Raw genomic sequence first — 23,393 nt, forward strand, 5'->3', positions numbered from 1 at the left:
GGGAGATATTATCTGGAAATGTCATTCAGCCCCATGCTCAAGTAATTCTCTGAGTATATGAGTATAATGTACAGTGAGAAATAATGTGTTTGACTAGAGTAAGAAGGAAAAGGGCTAGCTGGGAGCTCGGGACAATAGGACAAGAGGAGAGACCAGAGCTAGGTGGAGTTTTCAGCAAAGAAGAGCAACAGGAGAACACAAATTCTTAGGGATCAGGGAAAGCAGAAACCAGATTGTGAAAAAAGAGATATGCAGTTCAGGAGGTTCTCATAGATACCTATCTCTTCCAAAGTGTGTCTAGGGCTAAAATTCCACCTGTTTTGTTTTGTTTTAGAATTAGAACCAAGAGTTATTCACAGCTTGGTGCTTAATTTAGAAGACTGATTTGAATAAAATATCTTAAAACCAGTAAGTGTATGTTGGAATCAGAGGACAGAGTTGCTGCTTTTAAATCACATTATTCAGTACATTTAACATGTAAACATATGAATGAGTACATGTGAGTAGATCAGCAAGATGAGTAGATCTTATTATAGATCCAGGAATCTCTTCAGAGGAACTTATCTGCTCAACATAGTTTTGAGGTGTTTTTGTGTTTCCCTCCTTACTTCCCAGCTGAGGTTAAGAGGGCATCAGTGCTGTAATCATGATGACAATTATTTACATAAACTGGGTACCATCTATGGCTCATTTTCCTTCAGAAAAAAATCCCGTTTAAGTTTATGATTAAACATGTGACTGGTCATATCTGTTAAAGACTTTATTTAACTATAATAATAAATTATCAATTATAATAGTAACTGCATACCTATATATCCACATATATGCAGTGTTAATAACCAGTCGCTGAAGAAACAAGTTCGACTTCTTGAAAACAATTCTGTGTGTAGCATTAGTTGCCCATGAATAAAATCAAAATGGGCACTGTTTTTATAGAAGTGGCAAGGGAATAAAGAAACACAAAGAAAATTCTCAGCCAACCCTCTTAAGAGTTTTGAGATAAAATCCCCTCAGTTCTTATTCTGCATTTTGAGGCTTTTTTTGTTTTCTCATGCAGTGCAGTCAGTGCATTTCCTGAAGCTGTATTTCTTCTTATACCGACTTAGATTTTGAATGGTCTTAACTATTCTCTTTAAACTGGCTGAGCTTGGTAGTCTCCAATAAAAGTTTTTATTATTTTTAAAATACTACCTTTGCTCTTTCACATTCCCTAATTAAAACCAGAGTAGATTCCACAGTTTCCTGCTCACTTTTAGATCAAAAACTCCTACTAGTTTTGTCCATTTTAAAACTTCATTTTCTTCTCCAATTTAACAAACACCTCCTCCTTATTCTCAAGCACCGGCCAAGTTTTGATTTGGGAGCTTGCCGTGGGTAGAGAGTATGATCCGATATTTCACTCCTATTCTGTCTCTTTTCTGGTTCTTAATTCTCTTGACTCGGGACTAGAAGAAAAGAAAGGAACCTGATCTTCACACTTGGACAAACAATTGCACTCCTCTGTCTGAGGTCTCTGATTTTCCATCAGGGCTCTGTGTGGTTTTACTGTGAAAACTGGCTACCTCATGTGGCTGAGTTCTTTGGGCAGTCTTGCAGGAGATTCCCATAGGAAGATCTGGCCTTGGAATAACCCCTTTCTACACAGGAGTGGATCACATATCATTACTTTCCATGTATTTATTTGAACCTTGAAAAACTTGTACATCCTTGCTTTGCCAAACAGTTGAGGTGTGGGAGTGTGGGCTGCTCTTTCCTGTCTTGTCTCTCCACCCTGCCCTAGCATTTTCTTCCTGTTCACATAAGCCCAAGGGAAATCAACAAACCCTCTTTCAGAACAGAAATCTAACCTGGGAATGAGGCAACAGTCTTCAATTCTGGCACACAGCTGAATAAATGGCTCTCTTTGGGCTTTCCTCTTTGGACTTTGCAGAGAGAACGGGGTATAGAGGAACTAGTCTATTCCTCACTAGGCTAATGACTCATGACTCTCATGCTCATATGGGTACTTCCTTTTCCAAAGCCATTGGTCCCCTGCCTCTTCAGCCATTTAGTCTTCAGCTGTTAACATTAAGGCAAAGCTCTTAGTTTCCCAGAGCAGCTACATGTGCTGCCTCCCTCACTGCCCTAAGCCATCAGGCCCTTTGTCTTGTTCTGTGTTAGATAAGTTCTAAAAAAAATCTTGCCATTGCCCTATTGCACTCATTAGTACAACATTTTTACTCAGAAAGAATCTCCTACTAGACACTCAAAACACTTGGCTAGACAAAGCAACAGATGGTACATGGGCCTATTCACACTTTCAAATGGGTCAAAAAGTATGTTAGTGGTAATAAAACAACAAAATGTCAGCAGTTTAATGGAAGATACATGCCCAAATGAGCCAGATCAAATCATTTTTTAAATCCTTTTGGAGCTTTTTGTGATCCATAAAAGAAAACCATTTTTATTACTTTTATAGTTTTTTTTTTAATCTTTTTTAAATCTCAATATAGTATACTCAAATCGATTACTCATCTAATTCACCAGACTTGGCTCCAGATGACTTTTGTTTATTTTCAGTAATTAGATATACCCCAAAATATCCTCAGGACTAACACTGTAGATGTTTAAAAAATATGCTGCATATTCTAAAGGCAATACAAACAAATAAATAAAAACAAAAACAAAGAAAATGGGAAAAGAAAGAATATGAAAATAGGCATATTCATTAGTTTTTACTATAGCAACAAATAGCCTCAAAGTTTCCGTGACTTGGAACAACACAGATTCGTTTCTCACTGACTGAGTACGTAGGCTGCGGACTTGCTATAAGTTCTGCTTGGCTCCACTGGACTCCACACAGCAATGCTTAGCTCTGATTTACATTGTCTTGTTACTCCGTGACTGGAGGAACAGCCCCCCCCCAGCTGGGACATACTGTTTCCATGGCACAAAGCAGAAGTACAAGCTGCCACACCAATCCATAATAGCGCATTTACAGCATCTGCATGGACATGGGCGTACATCTCATCAGTAACATCCTATTGGCCAAAGTGAGTCACATGACCAACCCTGACCCTGGGTAGAGAAGTAGACTCTGCCTATGGGAAGGGACTGGAAGTCACAAAACAAGGAGTGTATATGTATGCTCTCCCTCGGAGGAGAACGCATAGAGTTGGAAACAATAACCAGATCTACCACATAGTGTCAGCACAATGGGAATGGCATCAGTATGAACATATAACATTTCAAAGAGAACACTTTTGAAGTGGTAATAAATATTAAGTATATAAATTATATTATGGGGATACAGTTAAGTCAGCTAATACTTTATGGTCCCCTCTCACATATTTAAGTGTTCTAAAAATGTATACCATGTCTACAGTATGGCTGTCATTACTTTCTGAATTTATTTCCTTTTAATAGTTTTATATTTAAGAATTGTTACAAAATAATGTAGTGACAGATATTGCAAAATAACTATTGATTGGAAATTACATTTCTGCAAACCTGGCCAATATAATGCTCTTTACATGCAAAATTCAACAGAAGTTTAGTGTTATATTTCAAAAAAAGCAAATTAGTATTCTAAGAATAAACTTGTCCTAGGAAATGATTATCTTTGCAAGGACTATAAAATGTATCAAGTTCCTGGGGTGTCTGGGTGGCTTAGTTGGTTAAACATCTGACTCTTGATTTTGGCTCAGGTCATGATCTCAAGGTCATGAGATCGAGCCCCGTGCAGACTCTGAGCGGAGCATGAAGCCTGCTTAAGAATCTCTCTCTCGGGGCGCCTGGGTGGCTCTGTTGTTAAGCATCTGCCTTTGGCTCAGGGCCCAATCCCAGGGTCCTAGGATCGAGCCCCACATCAGGCTGCCTGCTCCACTGGGAAGCCTGTTTCTTCCTCTCCCACTCCCCCTGCTTGTGTTCTCTCTCTCGCTGGCTGTCTCTCTCTCTCTGTCAAATAAATAAATAAAATCTTAAAAAAAAAAAAAAAGAATCTTTCTCTCCCTCTCCCTCTCTGCCCCTCCCTGGCCCCCTCTCCTGCCGGTGCTCTCTCTTTGTCTCTCTCTCAAAAAAAAAAAAAAAAAAAGTATCAAGTTCTTCAGTTTGGAAAAATGTTAAATAAATGTCTTAAACACTAAGAAGTAAAATAAAGTTATAAAAGTTAGAGAGATACATGCTTTTTACTTTTTTTATTTTTTTAATTTTTTTAATTGTTTTTTTTTAAGTGAATTCCATGCCCAGCATGGAGCCCACAACCATGACATCAAGACCTGGGCTAAGATCGAGATTGAGATGCTTAACCAACTGAGCCACCCAGGCACCCCACATGCTTTTTTACTTCTTAATCACACTATTAAAATCTTAAAATTAGTAATTCCGTATCAAGTATTAATATCAGCCTTTATATGTCCCAGGGTTTTAAATACACTTGAAGAAGTGACATTCTAGAATCCTTCTGTGCTCCCTAAAATCTGGTCTACTGAGCCACACACCTTGCCTTTTATCAACAAACACAAGAGGAAATGGGAAGGGGAGGTCCTGGAATGACCTGAAATCACTCATCTTCATTGTGTAGCTCAGTTCTCTGATGATGTTGTTTCCCCTTTTCAGTCTCAGGAAGTAACTCAAGTGGGTCAAAATTTAAGGTAGCCCGTAAGATGTGGGATACTGTGCTATTGAGAACTACAATTAGACCTTCACTGAAGAGAATCAGGAGGCAAGGAGGGCGGGGATGGTGTGATGACTCTCTTCTGTCCTGCTAGTAGCCTGAGAAGTGAGAACAATGTACTCCTCCTGTGGCTTTAATAAGTCACTCTCTGTGGGATCAGAAGCAGCCATGTGCATGACGAAACAGAGACAATCTCAATATCCAAGGAAAATCTCCCTATCATGCTAGCTGGAGTTTCTATCTTAGGTATCTCTGAGTCCACCATATTCCCCTTAATACAGTCAAATACCTTCATAACATCCTCTAACAACTGTGCTGTTACCTGGGTTTCCTCCTTATTCTTGCTTCTGCCTCTCATCCTTAACACTGTCAAAACCTTTAATCAGCTAGATTTTATGCATTTATCCTCATTTTAATGTTGTCATGACTTACAGTCTATAAGATGTGTACAAAATCATATCAAATTGAATTAGATCCCTGGATCTCACAGATATTAGGATAAACAGGTCTCTGGCATTTTAAGATTTACCTCACAGTTTATACACAGTCACATTGCATGCACTTTAAAAGTCTGATCTTTCACCACCAAATCTTAATACTTCTCAGTCCCTTGGCCTTAACTTTGAAAATTAAAAAAAAAAAATTATTCGACATAAGCAATGCTGCTTCTCTTAGGTGACAATGTCTTTTGAAAAAGGTTTCTGTGATGTTCAAGAGAGAGTGGCCAGCTGTTTGCTAATCTTCCAGACAGAGGCAATGGATACAAATTACGGCATGAGGCGTTTAGCGTTTCCTTATGTAAAAGTCATCGATGCAGAACTGCATAACTCTCTACCTCCAACTGTATAGTCCAACTTTCTTTGCAGTTGTTTAAAATAAAAGGACATGTTAATTTTTCTTGACTGTGCCTAAGGACACAGGGATGGACTATTTGACCTCTCATTGTCATCTACCTTTACCACTCCATGATTTCAACTCTGCAGTGTGTAAAGACAAACTCTTCATTAGTCGGGTAAAAAAACATAGAGCTTGAGCCAGATCTCACGAGGAGAACATATGATCTTAGCGGGGATGCAGGGTTGAAATGAGGCATATTCTATAAGGAAAATAACCACAGTGGAATACACTGAATTTTCTTTGCTTTTATATTTTTTTAGAACAGTCATATTCTCTCTGCAAATCTTCCTTCCTCTGTTTTATTTTGAGCAAGGAATAAAATTGAGTTTCTCCTTGAAAAAATCAAATACATTTCTAACAAAAAAAATTGAGAATATTATGAATACAAATTAGATAATTCTGACAGTTCCCGTGACCCCCCATCTCTAAATGTATCTTTTTAAAGAATTATTTTAGTAAAAACTTGACTTCATCTGTACAAAGTAACTTTTCCTTTTATCATGTATATAGCAGTCAGGAGGTTATACAGTTATATTTGTGTACAAGAACTGGTTAAAAATATTTTTTAAACAAGCGACTCAATATTCAGTGTATGAAAATGCTGGCAGGCATTGATAGAGATACAGAAATACTCTACCTGTCAAGTGCCTATCTCACTGAAACCCAAGGACACTATAAAATGGTACATTACCAAAGTCTTCAAAATACGGGGAGAATTGAGAGATACACAATTTTACATAAAATTTCTTAAAGTTTTACATGTAGATGCTTGCATTTGCGGCTTTCCAATTCACACTCACACAACACTCATTTTCTTAGAGCTTCCAAATAATGACAGGTTTCATTTATTACATTTGACATATCAAAATCTCACCATAGGGTAAGCATAGGAAAACTTCATTGTCCGCTACTATTCTTACATTGAAAATAAGCAGCTATCAATAGATTACACTGTTTCATCAATACATCTTTAACCCCTTGAGGGTTTTTTAAACACTTTCCAGAGGTAAATAAGAACCGTTATTCCACTTAAAAGCAAAAAAGGTGCTAGAAGATAAGTTGGCTTCATTACAATGACAAGAGAGCAAGCCCTCACCTAAAAAAAATAAAAATAGAAAAGAAAACAAATCAAATTTTTAAACTTCTTAACTTAATTTTTCTAAATCTGTAGAAACAGAGAACATAGAACAAATGAAAATAATGTGTTATAGTCTCTGTAACATAATACAGAGGCAGAGATGCAAAATTAAGAATGCAGAATGAAATTCATCTATATACTTTTCAACTGCTCTGCATTTAGTCTTTTTTTTAGTATTCCATTCTCACAATAACTTTCTTCTATTTTCTTGAATGTTAATTTTTCAGAGAAGGACAAGACTAGAGACCAGTTAAGATTAAAAGAATCAATCAAAGAGAGGTTAACATTCAAAGGAATGAGGTTTTTTTATTCTATTTCAGTGGCTTAGGGCATAATAGAAAGTAAAGTTTGAGCATATTGGAATTAGTTTCAAGGCGATAGAAATTCTCACATGGCAGACAGAGTAATAAAATATTTGTTACTGCTCCATTATCTATCATAGTATTCTCACTTTTTAAAGTGCTATGCCTCCCATGTTCATGACTTGAGCAGACAGCCAGTCAGTGACAGAAGTTGGCTGGGGGAGACCGCAAAATACAGATGAACTAATGTTGGCTGACTGGTAGGTACGTTGTGCTAAGCCCTTTTGAATGCATTAGCTCATTCTGTGTTCTATACAGCTTTACAGAGTCAGCGTTATTACTTTGTTTTATAGATAAAGAAATTTAAATCTCAGTCTAGTTAAGTAACTAGCTGAAATTACTTGTAGGTTGTAGGGCTGAGATTTGAGTCCAGAAATGCCTGAAAACAAAAACCATGCTCTTGCCTTTACAATGTCTTTCTCTAAGTAATCAAGGGGAGGTACTGGAAGAAAGAGACATATGTAGGTATGTGACAGTGGGGGCTGGGGGCGGGGGCAGACATTGCCTTTTGAAGAAAAGTAGAAAAAGGTAAGGTTGATGGTTGAGTTCCAATATAGTGTGGTCCCTTATAAATACTATTTCTAAAACTTTGTCCTTATTTTAATGAGAAGTCAAAATATTTGTTTTATTTGTTAAAGAATTAAGTATTTGTTAGAGAATTAAGAAGGCTGAAAAAAGAAAAAACAGTGCATTGTGAGTTGAAATGAGAAAAAGCAGGTCTCTTATTGATTCTTCACTCTAGGAATCTCATTAACTATCAGAATTTGATGACTGCCGACAAATAAACAACATTTTCCCCGATTCCAGGCTGTTAAACTGCCCAAAGCCACAAAATACAGATAAGTCTGAAATGCACTGATTGTTCCTGCTGTAGGGGGTTAAAAAATCAGCTATGGATACAAGAGTTCTTTTTCTCTCTTTCCTTCAGGCTGCTAAAGGATGCACAGAATGAAGCTTATTTTAAAAGCTGGTATCAGAAGCTATTGGCAGCTCTCCAATTCTGTTCAGGAAAAGCCTTGAGTGATGAGTTTTCCAAGGAGAAGAGACTTATTAAAATTCTAGGAGACATCGGGGAAAAAGTCAAGTCTGCCAGTGACCCTCAAAGACAGGTTTGTTGAGAAATTAATCTTCACGTAGTGTTTTCTTTAATCTTTTGTTCAATTAAATTTTAATTTTGTAGCTTGGAAAGCAAATTCATTGTCTATACTTACTTATGAGACACCCAACTCAATTAGTTGGATCAAGATTTTTCTCCATTTACAGTCTTAAAGTTAATGATAATGTCTACCGAGAGGACATGATTTTTTATGATTTTCTTTTATTTATTTATGAGAGCGAGAGAGAGAGAAAGAGAGAGAGAGAGTAAAAGCAAATGGTGGGAGGAGCAGAGGGGGAAGGAGAGGGAGAGGGAGAGAATCTCCAAGGGACACTACACTGAGTGTGGAGCCCAATATGGGGCTCAGTCCCACGACCCTGAAATCATAACTTCAGCCAAAACCAAGACTTGGACGCCTAACTGACTGAGCCACCCAGGTACCCCAGTATAGTTTTTTGATCTAAGTAGCCATGCAGCATATGGAGAGTACCTGACAAGAAGAAATCAGCTTAAAGGCTGTTTGTCTAAAAAGACCAGATGAAGTAATTTCCTCAAAATGTTAGCACAACTCGGGCTAGTAGAAGTCCAAAGGGGACTTTTTAGGGCACACTTGTCCAAGGTACAAAATCTAGGTCTAGATTTTTTGAATACTGCACTAATCAAAATAAAGACTTTTTTTGGCAAAACAAATAAAATTAATTAAACAAATCAGTAGTGGTTTGGATAGTAAAACTTTTATACTAAGATCCATGAATGATAGTCAAAATATTGTGCATTTTCATCACTGATTATAATAATAGACCTGGCTATTCTTTTTCTTGATCTGATTGAAGAATATTTGTTCTTTTTAATTATCTGCATCACTAGTTTCCCTTACTGATAAAGAACATTAAGTAGGTTCTCTTACATTCAACATTCTAGATGCAGGGAGAGAGTGGGCATCCATTCATTGTATTAATAACATCATTCAGTAACAATTAAGTACTTACAGACTGAGAGTTAAAGATGGAAAGATGACAAAAACATTAATTTTGTCCTCAAAGGGAGCACATAGTTTCTCTCACCTCCTGTCTAAAATCAAAAAGAGTTTTCAGCAAAATAATATAAAAACTTTGACAGGCAAAGTGTCCCAGAATTCTTTCCCAGCCCAATATTTTTTTTTGCTGGAAGTCGCTCATTTGATAGAAATGCCAAAAGCTATGGCCCTTCACCTATATAGGAGTAAATAGGAAATAAAAAGCATAAGCATGGAATTTATTCTTAAATGGGAAACATAGACTTTAGATTGACAGAAAAACCTAATAAATATATAACATGATGAGCAATGAAAAAAAAAAAAACGTCTATAATGTCTTCATATTACTGCAGATTATTTTCTGGTGATAGAAAAAAATTGAAAGCAAGTAAAATAAACTGGTTTAAAATTTATAAAATTTATGTATAAGTTTAGTCTTTATTTCTTAGATTTTAAAATTCCTCACATATTTGATATGCATACTACAGTTAAATAAGTCTGATGCTTTTTTTGACCATTTGCATTAAGTTCCAAAGTGCTATTACATTATGCTTTCAAATAAATACATTTCGCTCACTTAGACTGTTTTTGTGATAACACTTCTTCACATAAAAATAAGAAAATAAAAATAAAGAGATGAAAGATGCATTTGTAATTTCATACAATTCAAGTTACTGTTAGCTATTTTTTTCTATTTCATTTTTAAAAGTACTAATTAGTGTTGTATGGAAGTGTGGAATCACTATATTGTATACCTGAAACTAATATTACACTGTATGTTAACTCACTGGGATTTAAATAAAAACTTAAAAAACCCTTTTTAATAGATAATTCATAATTCTGCAAACCTACTTATAAATACATGTCTGTATATTCTGATAAAGGCTAGGGTTTTTAATATATTAAAATTGTCTCCTTGATTATTTTTCCTCAGATTCCTCAAAGTTATTTCTTTATATATTGTTTTTCTCTGCTGTTTACTATTAAAGCATGTCATCTCATCAAAAATAAAATGAAATAAATAAAAAGTACTAATTAAACTGTGTGAAAGAAGATACTTAAAGACAGTAGAGATTCCCCTCCATGGTACTCCTTAAGAAAATCCAGGTATAGATAGGACAAAGGACAAAGAGTCCCATAGTGGAATTTGCCTCATTTTTCCACCTTGTTCTTCTGGATTCTGGGAGCAGTAGTTTCTATTATTTGCCAATGACCCAGGAGTAAGAGCTAAGAAACTCTTGGGGGTGAATTAAACATTATTAATCTGATCCTTCATTTTTAGAATTGGACTTAAAGCTTTGTTTCTGAAACTGGGCTAAAAGGGGCCTTTATATTTTGAATTATTGTTTTCCCCCTCTTTTTGTTATGGGATACACAATTTTAAAGGTGTTGTTTGTGGTTTCAGATCTTCCACAGGTACAGAGAACTATGGAAGGGAGTGAGGCAAGTATCAGGAATATACTCATTGACATTTAGTAAACCATTTGTTCAAATATATTACTATTTCTGACAATTATCATTTTTTGCCATTATAGTTCTTAATATATGTGAAATTTTTCTCTAAAATGTGCTGTCACTATTATAAATCTTGAGGGTTACACACTAAGATTCCAGGAAATTATCAGAATTGGATTGTGTTAACAATTACTTAAAGCAGGTGTTGTAAGATGGTGGGCACAGGTCAAAGCCAACACATCATGTTTTGTTTGAACAAAATAGTTCTTTGTTTTGGTTTTGTTTTTAATTGAATTTAAATCCTATAGAAAAGGCATGAACTCTTTAGTTCCCCATTTCCCCAACACTCCCTGTTGTTTTTAGCCCTCTGCTTCCTTCTATGTGGTTTACATCACCTACCTGACCCCAAAGCATCCAAGTGTGCAACCCCTGAATTAAAGAGTTTATTTAATCAATGGAAGAAAATTATAACTCGAAAGAAAGTTGAGTTCTTTACAGTTTCTAAAATGCTTTTTCAAATGATTTTTTCACAGGAGGTACTAAAGAAAGAGATTGGCAGACTAGAAGACTTCTTTCAGTGTATAAAGACGTGTCACCTTCCTCTGAACCCTGCCCTGTGTATAAAGGGTATTGATCGTGATGTAAGTCAGATTATTCAGTAGACGAGTTGAGTATTTTTGTTTTGTATTGTTTAGTTCACTGTATGCTTTTGAAATGGCAAAAACAATTTGTAAATTGTCATTGCAAGTATTTTAAGAAAAAGGTAATTGAATCCCATCCAAACTATGTGCTGCATTTGATGCACTGTGTAAGGTGGAGATTGCATTGGCCTTATCACATGATTTGCTGGTTTAGAAATAAACTATCAGTTCAGTAAAAATAAATAAATAAATAAATAAATAAATAAATAAATAAATAAAGGTACTTCTACTAAATTGATTTCTCAGTTTATTCAAAATGGTTGATTTGGTGACCTTATGCAGGCTGGCTTTAATTTCATGGTTATTTAGATGATGTGCATACCCATGCCTAGTACACTAAGATTATTAGCTTCAACACCTCAGTTTTTATTTAATTTAAAATTCATTGAAACTCATATGTCAGTGTACTATATATATTGTGATTTTACTTATGCCTGGAGTGACCTTCCTGGCATCAGAAACAATTTCTTTCTCTTCTTAAGCCTCTGTCAGTCACACTTCCCTAACTTAGAATCATTCTTTCTCCTTTTATCTCCGTTAACTTTATTGTACTCCTTCTCAAAAGTCCACGGGTAGAAAGCACTAATAGAGGAGGATTGGTAAGTGAGACTTAGAAGTGAAGAGTTTAAGCTATTATGCATGCACAATAAATGCTACTTGACTGATGGCATAATACAATCAAGAAAACAAATCCAATAATTAGGAGAAAAACTAGACCATTATTAGTATGAATATAAAAAGTTTTGTTAAAAAGTTGGTACTGTTACCTTTACAACTTTGCTGCCTCACAGACACCTTAGAAATTTTCCTAATATGCTACACAAGCATATTTTGAAAAATAACAAAATAAGGCATCAAAATCCACAAACTGAGATATGTCTATCTGGGCTAAAGTCCAAATCATTGCTAATTTTTAAAAATGTGTAACTTTTCAATCATATCCGATATCCACTGATTAATGTTGAAAATACAGGGAAATGCAGCATTTCAAAGACATAGTATCTTAAAGTAGAAAGAACAGTATGAATGATTGAGTCTAGACATTGATTTTTTGTTTCTGCTTTCTTGGTTTATTGTTCCTTAAGGAGTAGAATAATTTTCTGTTAAAATTCCATATGAGTCTTCGTTTTGGTAGTCCTTGGGGATGTGGGATATCAGCTCTAATGGGTATCTTCTGTGGGTGCCTATGTGAGATTGTTGGGCTGAGGGTCACCAGCCCAGGAGCCACAACCCCTAGCACTGTAGCTGGGACCATACTCCTTTCCTATACCTACATGCAGACAGTGGTACTTTCTTTGAGTCTGGAGAGTAGACCAAGTAAAGCTCCCTCTTTTCTCCATTTGCTCTGGCCAGCTGTGCTTGGCACAATGCTGGGCACCTGTGTGTAGAGCAATAAACAGGGCAGATGTGGCCAGGTGACACTCTCCCCTGGGGAACATTTTAGTCCATCCTACAGTCCTGCCGAACAAGGAAGTCTGAAGGAACATACATCTCATCTGAAGATGTGGTGAATGTGGCAAAGTTTCAATCAGAGCTTGCATCAGAGGATCCATACTGGAAAGAGCCTCTAAGAATGTAAGGAGTATGATAAAACATTTAGAGAAACCTCTCAGTCAATGGTTCATTTGAGAATCTACTAAGGGGGGGAAGACCTATGAATGCAGCAAGCATGGGAAGACCTGTCATCACTACTCCCATCTCATTCAAAATCAGAGATTCCATAATTAGAAAAAATCTTATAAATGTGCTATACGTGTAAAAACCTTCACTCAGAGTTCCCTACTCATTGACCCTCAAATAACTCATCCTCGGGAGAAGACATAAATTTCATGAGTATAGGAGGCTTTCATTCAGAGTAAAATCCTTTTCTAACATCAAGTGCTTCACATTAGTGAGAAACATTACAGTTGAAATGAGTGTGGGTAGGCTCTCTGTTCCAACAGAAACCATTTTGACCACCAGAGAATCCATACTGGGAAGAAGTCCTGAGAGAATAATGAACATAGTAAGACCTTCAATCAGAGTAAATGTCTTATTTGACATCAGAGCCTCCACACTGGGGAACAAGCACAATAAATGCAGGCAGTATGGAAAAGGCTTCAATCAGAACTCTCAACTTGTTGGCTATGAGCAAATTCATACCAGAGAAAAACATTTGGAATGCAATGTGACAAGATATTCAGTCAGAGTAAATGTCTTATTTTATGACACCCAACTTCACACAAGCAGAAAACCCATAAGTATGGAAAATATGCAGTGAAGACTCACATTTCATTATATAACAGAGAATTCACACTGGTGAAAAATCCTATGAATGTGATAAGTATGGGAAGGTCTTTGGTGATAGCACCAACTTTACAATGTCAGAGAACCCATCTGGGGAGAAACTTTATAAATGCAATGATTGTGGGAAAGCCATTAGTGATTGTTCACAGTTTATCATGCATCAGAGAGTTCACTCTAGAGAGAAGCCCTATGAATGTGGTGAGTATGGGAAAGCCTACAATCAACATTCTATTTTAATCACCATCAGTAAACTACACTGGGGAGAAGCACTCAGACCAATTCACTCTTTAAAGCTTGGCTCTCCAAGATGAGGACAAAGGTCTTAGCTTCGAGTTAAGCCTTTTTTCAAAGAATTTTCACCCTTGTCTCTCCTTGGAACCACTAATTACAATGGACCATTTCCTATTTTCCTTTGGGTCACTAGAGAATGGACCATTTGGGAAAGTGGTTGTAACTTAATGCAATCCTTCTCCACTCCTGGGAAAGTAAGGACCACACACTTCATTTACTAATAGGTTCCTTTCCTTTTTTAAAACTATTTTAAATCAATGTCATTAGTATGTGCTTCTCAAGAACAGAGATCATATCTTTCTTTCTCTATTCCAGCTCTTCTTATATTTTCTCTATTCCAACTCTTTTATCTCACCATTTACATAAAATTATCTTCCAAGACTCCAACTTATTCTTTCCCGTCTCCTGGTTGTGGCCCTTGCAATCCACTTTAAGCATCTAATCTAAGTTCTCATTGTTTGCCTTTAATCTCTATTTTTACAATCTTCAAATCCAGCTCATCTCTGAAAGACTTCTCTTCTTTAAGTGCTGCTTCATTTAACTGTGATAAATAACCTTGTAAATTACTTTCAACTTAATGCATATGTGTTTGTGTTCATACCAACTTTCTGTAGGCTCTTGGAGAGTAGATATGGTATCTCTGATATCACATAGATAATGGTTTGGGCGTATTCGTTGTCAAATATAAAATATTTTTAACATGACTCTCAAAAAGTATACTGCATGTGAAAACCAAAATATAAAACAATGAAAGCAGAGTAGCTCCGAGTGATATAATTGAGAAGAAGGGCTAAGCCTTGTCTTCATCCTCCCTTTGCCCTTTTTCTCTTCCCTGGACTTGGGGTGCCTCAAAGAGACCCCCAAGAATTGTATGAGCACAGAAAACTACTGATCTAGGCTCATTTCTGGCCTAATACAGGATTTCCTAATTCAATACCATGACAGAAGGTCGTATGTTCCCTGACTGACTGATTCTCGAAGCAAGTATTCATTACTTAACAAGCAGCCTCACCCATTTACTATAAATCTCAAATTGATTCAGTAAGCAAGGGTTTCTGTTTGCTTACGGATTAGGTTAGATTTCTGTTGATAGGTTAGGTTAAAAAAATATATCCTTTCCTCTCTACTTCTACTGATTTCAGACTTCTCAAAAAATGATATTCAAACTGATCCTTCAACATGTATTGATGTCATATTTTACGAAGTTGATAAATTGAAACCATCAAGTTCTTTTCCTTTTAGTATTGATTTAACTCTTCACTGTCATGAAGTCTCTAATAGTCTAAAGACATACAACCTTTTAACATTTAAACAGCTGTAAGTGCAGGAAAGGAAAATAAGCAACAAGGAAAGTATAATGGAAAGTAGTCAATATCATAAAACTGAAAATGGAAATGCAAAGTGTAACAGAAAGAAAGGAAAGGAGGAAACATATGTTGTACTGTTATTTGTAGAGGTAAGAAAATGTTCACTAACGAAAAGAGAAGAAATGCGTTATTTTTTTTGAAGTACCTAATTAGTGTCAGGCACTGCACTGTAGAAGGTCTTTTATATCTATGAGCCCATATATCTATTACAAATATGTTTGTTATTATCCCCATTTTACAGTGGGATACATTTAAGTAGCTTGCCCAAGGTCTTGCAGCTAATAAGTTAGAGAGTTCAAATTTGAACTCAGTCTTTCTTAACCCTATATCCATATTTCCTTAAAGTATTCTGTAGGGAAGAAATAATTAAAAGGAAATAGGTTTTTGAATGCAATTTTATCTTTTAGGTATTAACCAACTATCATAAACATAATGCCTACCTACTACCTAGTTTATTTAAACCCCCAACAAATCAACACTGTTCAGTGAGAAAAACTGTAGTTGAAGATTTACAACCTGCCAAGAAACTGGATTTTCAGTTTCTAAGTAAAGGCTTTGGTTAGTAGACTAAAGTTTTTTTGTTGTTGTTTTTAATAAATATGTTTCTTTATTCCAAAGTGTAAAAATTATTCATGTGTGTTATATTTGCTCATACAACAAATTATACAAGAAGCCCATGATTTCAGGGAAAGTGTTCTTTTTGCTTTATTTTGCTCACCATTTTTTCTCTTCTCTTTCTATAGGCATGTTCATATTTCACATCTCATGCTTTGCCCTTGAAGATTACTTTCATCAATGCTAACCCAATGGGCAAAAATATCAGCGTCATTTTTAAGGTACAAAAACATCAAATTGATTTCACAGGTAGAATTATTGATTTATTTCTTGCAAAAAGATATTATTATAGTTATTTTCCTGTGACAACAACACAGAGGATTCCAGTTATTTTTGATTCTGCATTTTTACAGAATTATAGTACCTGTAGAACAATGATTGACAATAAATCAATCATTATTGGCTCAAGCTAGTGTACCTTCAGTGCAAAACTTAAGATATGTTTCAATAAATGAAATTATACACTTCTTAGTAGCACAGAAAGTGGAATGTGTAGTGAACCCTTAATAGGAGAGTTTTCTTTTGGTTTAGGTATTAAATTAGAATCAATATTAGCTAAAATTCAAATGATATGTTAATTTAACATAAAATTCTTATCTGCAGGCACTTGCTTACTTTAGTAATTTGGATTATTTTCTTCTTTTCAAATAAATAGAGGCGAAATCAGTCTTTATCATGAATCCCATAGGAGAATAGAATAAAAGTCGTAACAGGGTTATAGACAAGTAGGAAAGACAGATCAAAGAAGCTATGAATGAAAAGGAAGACTTTGGAGTCATTCAGTTGATTTAATCAAGTATTTAGCCAAACCAGACAACTAGGTCTCAGAGTGAATTATTTAGTGGATTTTTTACTATCTTTGAGGATAATTTTTAGCACACCCATACTTTGGCTTTGACCTATGTAACTTCAAGTGTTAATGATCATGAAACACTGCATTTTGGGTGAAGAAAAAAATACCACAAAATTTCATCTTGGAATATTTTTCTGCATATAATTTAGAAAGCATTTTCAAAACCAAACCTCTTAGTTCAAAAGCAGAAAACTATCCTTTCCCTTTGGACGTATTCCATTTCCTTCACCTATGCTAGAAAATCACCCCTTAATCATTTCTTATTATCAAAGGCTGTTTACTCTGAAAAATTTTTAACCACCTTCATAATATGAGAAGTCAATGATTTAAAGTCCGATGAATCCTGTGTGTGCTATTTATAGTCCTAGTCAAGAAGCTCTTGGTATTCTAACTGTGTATCAGTATATACATTTATGGCATACCAAATAATGTTTTAGTTAGAAAGAAATCTCTCTTGGCGGAGTTTAAATTTTGAATAAACATTCATCGAGCCTCTCTTCACTAGACTTCGAATCTAAGACATTGCACGTGCATGATAAATTGAAAGATTACTATCAGCATACAACATTCCAAGCAACTTCTAATTTGGTGGCTGAAGCTTCTGTAATCATTTAAAGGAAAGTTCTTAGTTTCTTTGATCTTCTCCCAGAAACACAAGGTGTTCTTAATACTAACAAAACAACTGAAACCATCCTAAGTTGGGCTAGAAATGTACTGGAGGAAAGAAATGACATATACCATATTTGAAGGCCTTTAATGGAATTCAAAAGAGAAATCCAGAGTCTATAATTTTGTTATTAACAGGCCGGAGATGATCTTCGTCAGGATATGCTTGTTCTGCAGATTATTCAAGTGATGGACAATATTTGGCTGCAGGAGGGCCTGGATATGCAAATGATCATTTATAGATGTCTATCCACGGGAAAAGGTCAAGGTCAGTATAGATTGGAAAGTGATTTGACTTATATTATTTGTCTGAAACTTTCTCTGGTAACATGACACCAAACTTTCCACAACCTTCATTTTAGACCATAAATTTTAAAGTCAAAAGAACTATACAAAGTCATTCTTCTTTCTTAAAAAGAATTATTTTCAAAAGTGGCAAGTCAAAGTAATTTAGAATGTCAAAGAATGTAATGTCTTTTTTTATATTAATTAGGATTTTGACAATCTAGATGTTAACTGTGGTGTCCTTTTGTGTGTCATTTGTATGTTTTTTCTCTTTTTTAAAGATAATAACAGAAAAGCTTACTCATTCCAAAAAATTCAATTTATTGCCTATTAACACAAAGTTTACAAAGTTGCAAATGCTTAAATAAGTTCGGAACATTCTAAATACATTATAAATCTGCATTTAATTTCTAAAAGACTTTTAAATAAATCATAATATCAGTAGTCAAAGATGACCGAACATGCAAATTTTGAACATCCTTCTTTTCCTTTATAAAAGTCAAGATGTTAATATGGAACTATAATTACATTTAATACACATTTTCAATGAAAGTTACGTCGATGGTCCGCCCAAATTATTACCATCACAAGTAAAAGCTGTACTTAATTATAACCATGCTAAATTGAAGAAATAATTCCCAAAATACCTTATAATCTTTTTCTGAATGTGGTCACGGCCACTCAGAATTTCATTCAAGTAATTGGTAGGATAGCAAATACATCTGCATAAATAAAAGCGTAAAAAAAGCATAGAACTAGAAAAGGGACCTAGAACCATGTAGTTGTTGTTATTCAGGCAGGACTACAGTTTAAACCTAACAGAAAAACTATCAAAGTCTGCCAGTCCCCAGTTTCTGAAGTCCCACCACACGGCTCAGTACCCCAGTCAACTGTGACTTGAAATTTTAGAAGCTAGGTATGGAAACACCTCCGCATTAGCTTGCAGCCCGATACTTCAGGATGATTCTATTACAGGCATACTGCCCAATTATTTTGATTCTGATAGTAGGGCTCTTGCTTCCATGACAAGTATCCACCCCTGAACCCTTTCTAAAGCTCTATTTCTTAAGAGTCTTTATCATTGCTACTCTGAGATTGTTATTCCTTGCATTTACTCTCCTTTTTCTTACATAAAGTAACCTAATTCTTTCAAATCCTAATGTATTGAAAGAGTAAGAATAAAGGTAGATGAGCCAAACCGAACTTTTTGATGTCACATGGATTACCTTTTCTTCAGAAATTGAATACATCGCTGACCTCAGTGGAATTCTTCAATTGCATGTACGCATTTCTCAGTTTCAAATTATAGAATGTAACAGAGGCTAAATCTTTTAGAATTAATAAAATGACTCAGCAAAAATGAATGTAGACTTGCCCAAAGTTGCAGATGTCATAAGACAAACAAGCTATTAATCCCTCCTACCTACCAGCAATCTTCTATAGTTGTTAAGATTTGAAAGGGCATTATACTGGCAAAATACTTCTTCAAGAAAAATAGAAGTAATTAAAACAAACATCATGTTTAGAAGATCAGATTCCATTTTTAATATGCTTCTGAGCCTTATTGAGTATCTATTGTTTTCAAGAAATATCACAAAGGTAAGGAATATTAAAATGAACTAAACAGAGTTACTGCCCATAAAGGAGAGTATATTCTAGGCCGGAAGTTTGCATGACTTTATCAACATTATTGCTGATTATAATTCTCATGACTACTTTGTATATAATGTCGTAGGAGCTTTGGGGAGGTTATCAGGGCAAATAAAAATTCTTTAAGATTTATTTTATTGCAGGCTCTCCAAATTTGATGGGCATAAAAATTACTTAGGGAAATTGAGGAAGTAGATATAACTAGGCCCCAACCAGGTACTAAATCATGTTTTCTATTTAGGCATTGAAGATGGGGGGGGTTCCCACGTCTCTGTAACTGTAAAAAGCTGCTCCAGTGTTTCTTATGCACCCCCTTTTGAGAGTTATATGATACCACCTTAAAAAGTTTTGTCCCTAAGAACCTAGCAGCATTGACATTGCCTGGGAGCTTGCTAGAAATGAAGAATCTCAGGACTCACCCCCACCCTAAAGAATCAGAACCTACGTTTTAACAAGATCCCCAAGTGATACAAATATGCATTAAAATTGGAAAACTCTGCATTAGAGGACTGTAAGAATAGAACTACACATATTACTCAATGCACACAGATTGTTTTAAGTATTTAAAAGGTGCATGATACATGCTAGCTTAAAATGTATAAAATATAATTTATGGTTTTAATTGATACACAGAATTCAGCCACCATGATTATTATAAATTTTCCAAGTAGTCAGCAATGTAAGTGTTATGATAAATGGCTTGGGATTTAGCAAAGATTAATTCCCTAAAGACAAATGTGATCTGAAAAGTAACTGATATTGCTACAGCACAATATTTAAATGGTGCTAATAATCTAAATCTTAATTTTGGTCATGGTCAAATGTGAGGCAGTGAAGCACTAAGGAGACAGATAGGAGGTGCTTTCCCTTTAGAAAGATTAAGTGGAGGAACTGGAAACACGAGGAGGGAAATGTTCAGGATTAGAAAGAGGAATCACCTCTTTCTGAAGTAATTACATTACTACTAAATGTAATGCTTTACATTTGCTATCTCAGTTAATTCACATGAAAAAATCTGCACAAGAGCCAAATATTGGCTATAATATTAAGGATATGCCCAAGATTTACCTCTGGAGTGTAAATTAGTCTGTATTTTTCTTCCCCTTTCTCTTTCCTTCCTTCTTTCTTTCTTTCTTTCTTTCTTTCTTTCTTTCTTTCTTTCTTTCTTTCTTTCTTTTTTTCTTTCTTTCTTTCTTTCTTTCTTTCTTTCTTTCTTTCTTTTTCTCCCTTTCTTTCTTTCTTTCTTTCTTTCTTTCTTTCTTTCTTTCTCTCCCTTTCTTTCTTTCTTTCTTTTTTCTTTCTTTTTCTTTTTCCTTTCTTTCTTTCTTTCTTTCTTTCTTTCTTTTTCTCCCTTTCTTTCTTTCTTTCTTTCTTTCTTTTCCTTTCTTTCTCTTTCTTTCTTTCTTTCTTTCTTTCTTTCTTTCTTTCTTTCTCTCTACAAATACATTATATAGGTCATTTCTGCAGCCATTTAAAATTCCATTCCCACTCCCCATGTTTGAGTTTCTTTCTGATCCAGCAATGTAGATGCCTAAAGGTCACAACTGGGCTATTAAGTATTAAGAAAGATTAAAGCTGCAACCAGTTACTACCGGCCAAATCCAGCACAGAGAAGTGTTTTATTTACCAACACGATTTGCTTGCTGCTTGTTTAATTCGAATTTTTTAAGATAGATTATGAAATAGTTTTAAAAATTCAACCATCTGTCTTTTCACATAGTTACATTTGGGTCTTTGGTCCCTTCAGGTATTTGAGTTTTCAGCTCTTGAATTGCCAAAATTGTGGAAATCAGAAATTCTAGACTTTTATTTCTTTCAGTGACTTTATTTATAGAACTGAATATTACAGGTTGTTTTGTGGACACAAGTCCTGGGACGGTTTTAAATACTGGGTCTAAATCACTATTCTGTACAGAATAAAATCAGAAGATTTGAAAATATTTACATTATAATAACCTTAGGAACACAATGCAAGAAAGGAACACAATCCTTGATGGATACATGGTCAGTGGGGCAAAGGTCCTATTGAAGTTCAATCAACATATGCCCTCCTTTAAAAAATTATTACCATAGTTTCTCTTTAATGTTGACTGAGAAGGAAGGAGCAGGTGGCTCTCCACATGTTAACTGCAGGTATTCTATTCACTCCTAGAAATGGGACATTTCACGGTGAAGCTTTTATTTACCTGAACATTGATTTTTATAATATATTTGAAATATTTATTATAGAGATTATATTCGGTTCTCTTTCATCATAATTATGCTTGTTACACAAATTTGAAGGGTCCTTCCTTAAACTGTAAATGAATGCACAAGTCATATGTTAATTAACCCACTACTTTATTGACTCAGTGGGAGCTCTGTGAGACCGTCTAGATTGGCTCTCTACTGTAGTTCAAGAAAAAATCGTAAAGCTTCTTCTGATAGATCTGATCCAAACACTACAAGTAGCCTCATTGTGCCCCAGGATTTCATAAAAATTAGAAAGAAAGCCATCTAGATAAGGCTCCTTCAGAAAAGCAGGTTTGCAAAGAAAAGGGTAACCCACGTAGTACTGGTAACTATTGTTGCTACGTAGATCAAGATGTGTTTCCTAAGTATTCCTCATCCTGCAAAGAAAGAATTAGTTCTATACTCTTTTTTATCAACCAGGATTGGTGCAGATGGTACCCGATGCCGTACCTCTAGCAAAGATCCATCGCCATTCTGGACTGATAGGACCGTTGAAAGAAAACACAATCAAAAAGTGGTTCAGTCAGCACAACCATTTAAAGGCAGATTATGAAAAGGTTTGTCCTGCTGTACCTGATTTTAAATAATGTACTAAATAAGAATATGCTCTGCATCATTAGCTATTGTGGTTTACGAAAAAGTAAATTAAGTACACCTTGAGTTCTAATTCACTCAGTCATGAGCTTAGTAATAATGATCCAGTTTAAATGGTATATTAAGTAGATAAAATTTCTGTATTTGGTTTTACTTCTTACACCGATCTCTTCTGAGATGCTGCTCCTTGAAATATCTCTTTCAAGTTACCTCTGCGTGTCCGTACACAATCCCCAATTTCTATAAATGCCCCTCCTTCCTTTGCAATGCATTTCTTCTGCTAAGCTCTACTTTTTCAAGCCTTATTCTTTCAATGTTTGCAGAAGGCGTAATAGAGGTGTTTTTTTTTAATATCTCAAAACTTTGCAAAATATAATGTTTTATTTGACTGCAAATATTTTTTCCCACTTTACTTCATGCTCGCATCTGGCCTTTGGTGTACAGTTGTGCAAGTTCTGCCCTATACCAGGGCTCCCAGCTAAGGGGATGAGTTGGTTAAAGCCAGGCTTTGTTCCACTTGCCAAGGTATGAACTGGTGCAAGGGGGTCTACCCAGAGGCAGAGGCACCTTTATGCTAATTCACACAAAGATACAATATGGGCTAACATTGAATCTGCTTGGAACTGTCCAGAGCACTGAAATTCCTTCATCCTAAGAAACTCCTTGGTCCTGAGCAAACTGGGATGATTGGTCACCCTAGTTAGCACAGGCCATGATAGAGAGATCCAAGAGTTCATCTATTCCAGACTTCTATGAGATTGGAGTAGAACAAAATACAGGCCTTTGGAGGTCAAATAACAAAGATAAGATGACATTATCTTGAAATCTATTTTTTAGCCATTCCCAAAATTATAACTTGAGTTTTCCACAGATCTTTGGGGTTATATTATTTGAGGTGTTTTCACATATATTTGCTCTTCACAACTACTGTGTAATGGTATCTTTTATTATCTTCACTTTGTAAGTGAAAAATATCTAGAGAGACAAATTAAATGACTTGTTCAGGTACTTGGGATACCCGGAACTAAGACATGTAGTTCAGTGACACAGATTTCCACTCCAGCCACACCATTCTAGGAGACCCATTACCATGGCCCAACCAATCTCTCATGGTTACACCATGGTTACGTCAAAGTTGCATCAATGATGAAAATGATGTAGACCCAGGAGACCATTTTGAAAATAAGAGTAATTTTGGCAAGAAACCTCTTTTTCTTAAAGAAACAGAAGCCACAA

General features: G+C 35.4%; 1 protein-coding gene across 2 annotated transcripts in view; it reads left to right on the top strand.

Annotated features, from left to right (window-relative positions):
- PIK3C2G (phosphatidylinositol-4-phosphate 3-kinase catalytic subunit type 2 gamma) overlaps positions 1–23,393 on the top strand; it is a 318,577-nt gene that overhangs the window by 182,302 nt on the left and 112,882 nt on the right. For both annotated transcript variants that reach the window (XM_008707062.1, XM_008707063.1), the window contains 5 exons: positions 7,980–8,160; positions 11,151–11,258; positions 16,006–16,098; positions 17,535–17,664; positions 21,984–22,120. In XM_008707062.1, the coding sequence (XP_008705284.1) occupies positions 7,980–8,160; positions 11,151–11,258; positions 16,006–16,098; positions 17,535–17,664; positions 21,984–22,120 (649 nt within the window). The remainder of the gene's footprint in view (positions 1–7,979; positions 8,161–11,150; positions 11,259–16,005; positions 16,099–17,534; positions 17,665–21,983; positions 22,121–23,393) is intronic.

Source organism: Ursus maritimus, unplaced genomic scaffold (genome assembly GCF_017311325.1).
Source record: "Ursus maritimus isolate PB19 unplaced genomic scaffold, ASM1731132v1 scaffold_26, whole genome shotgun sequence".
NCBI lineage: Eukaryota > Metazoa > Chordata > Mammalia > Carnivora > Ursidae > Ursus > Ursus maritimus.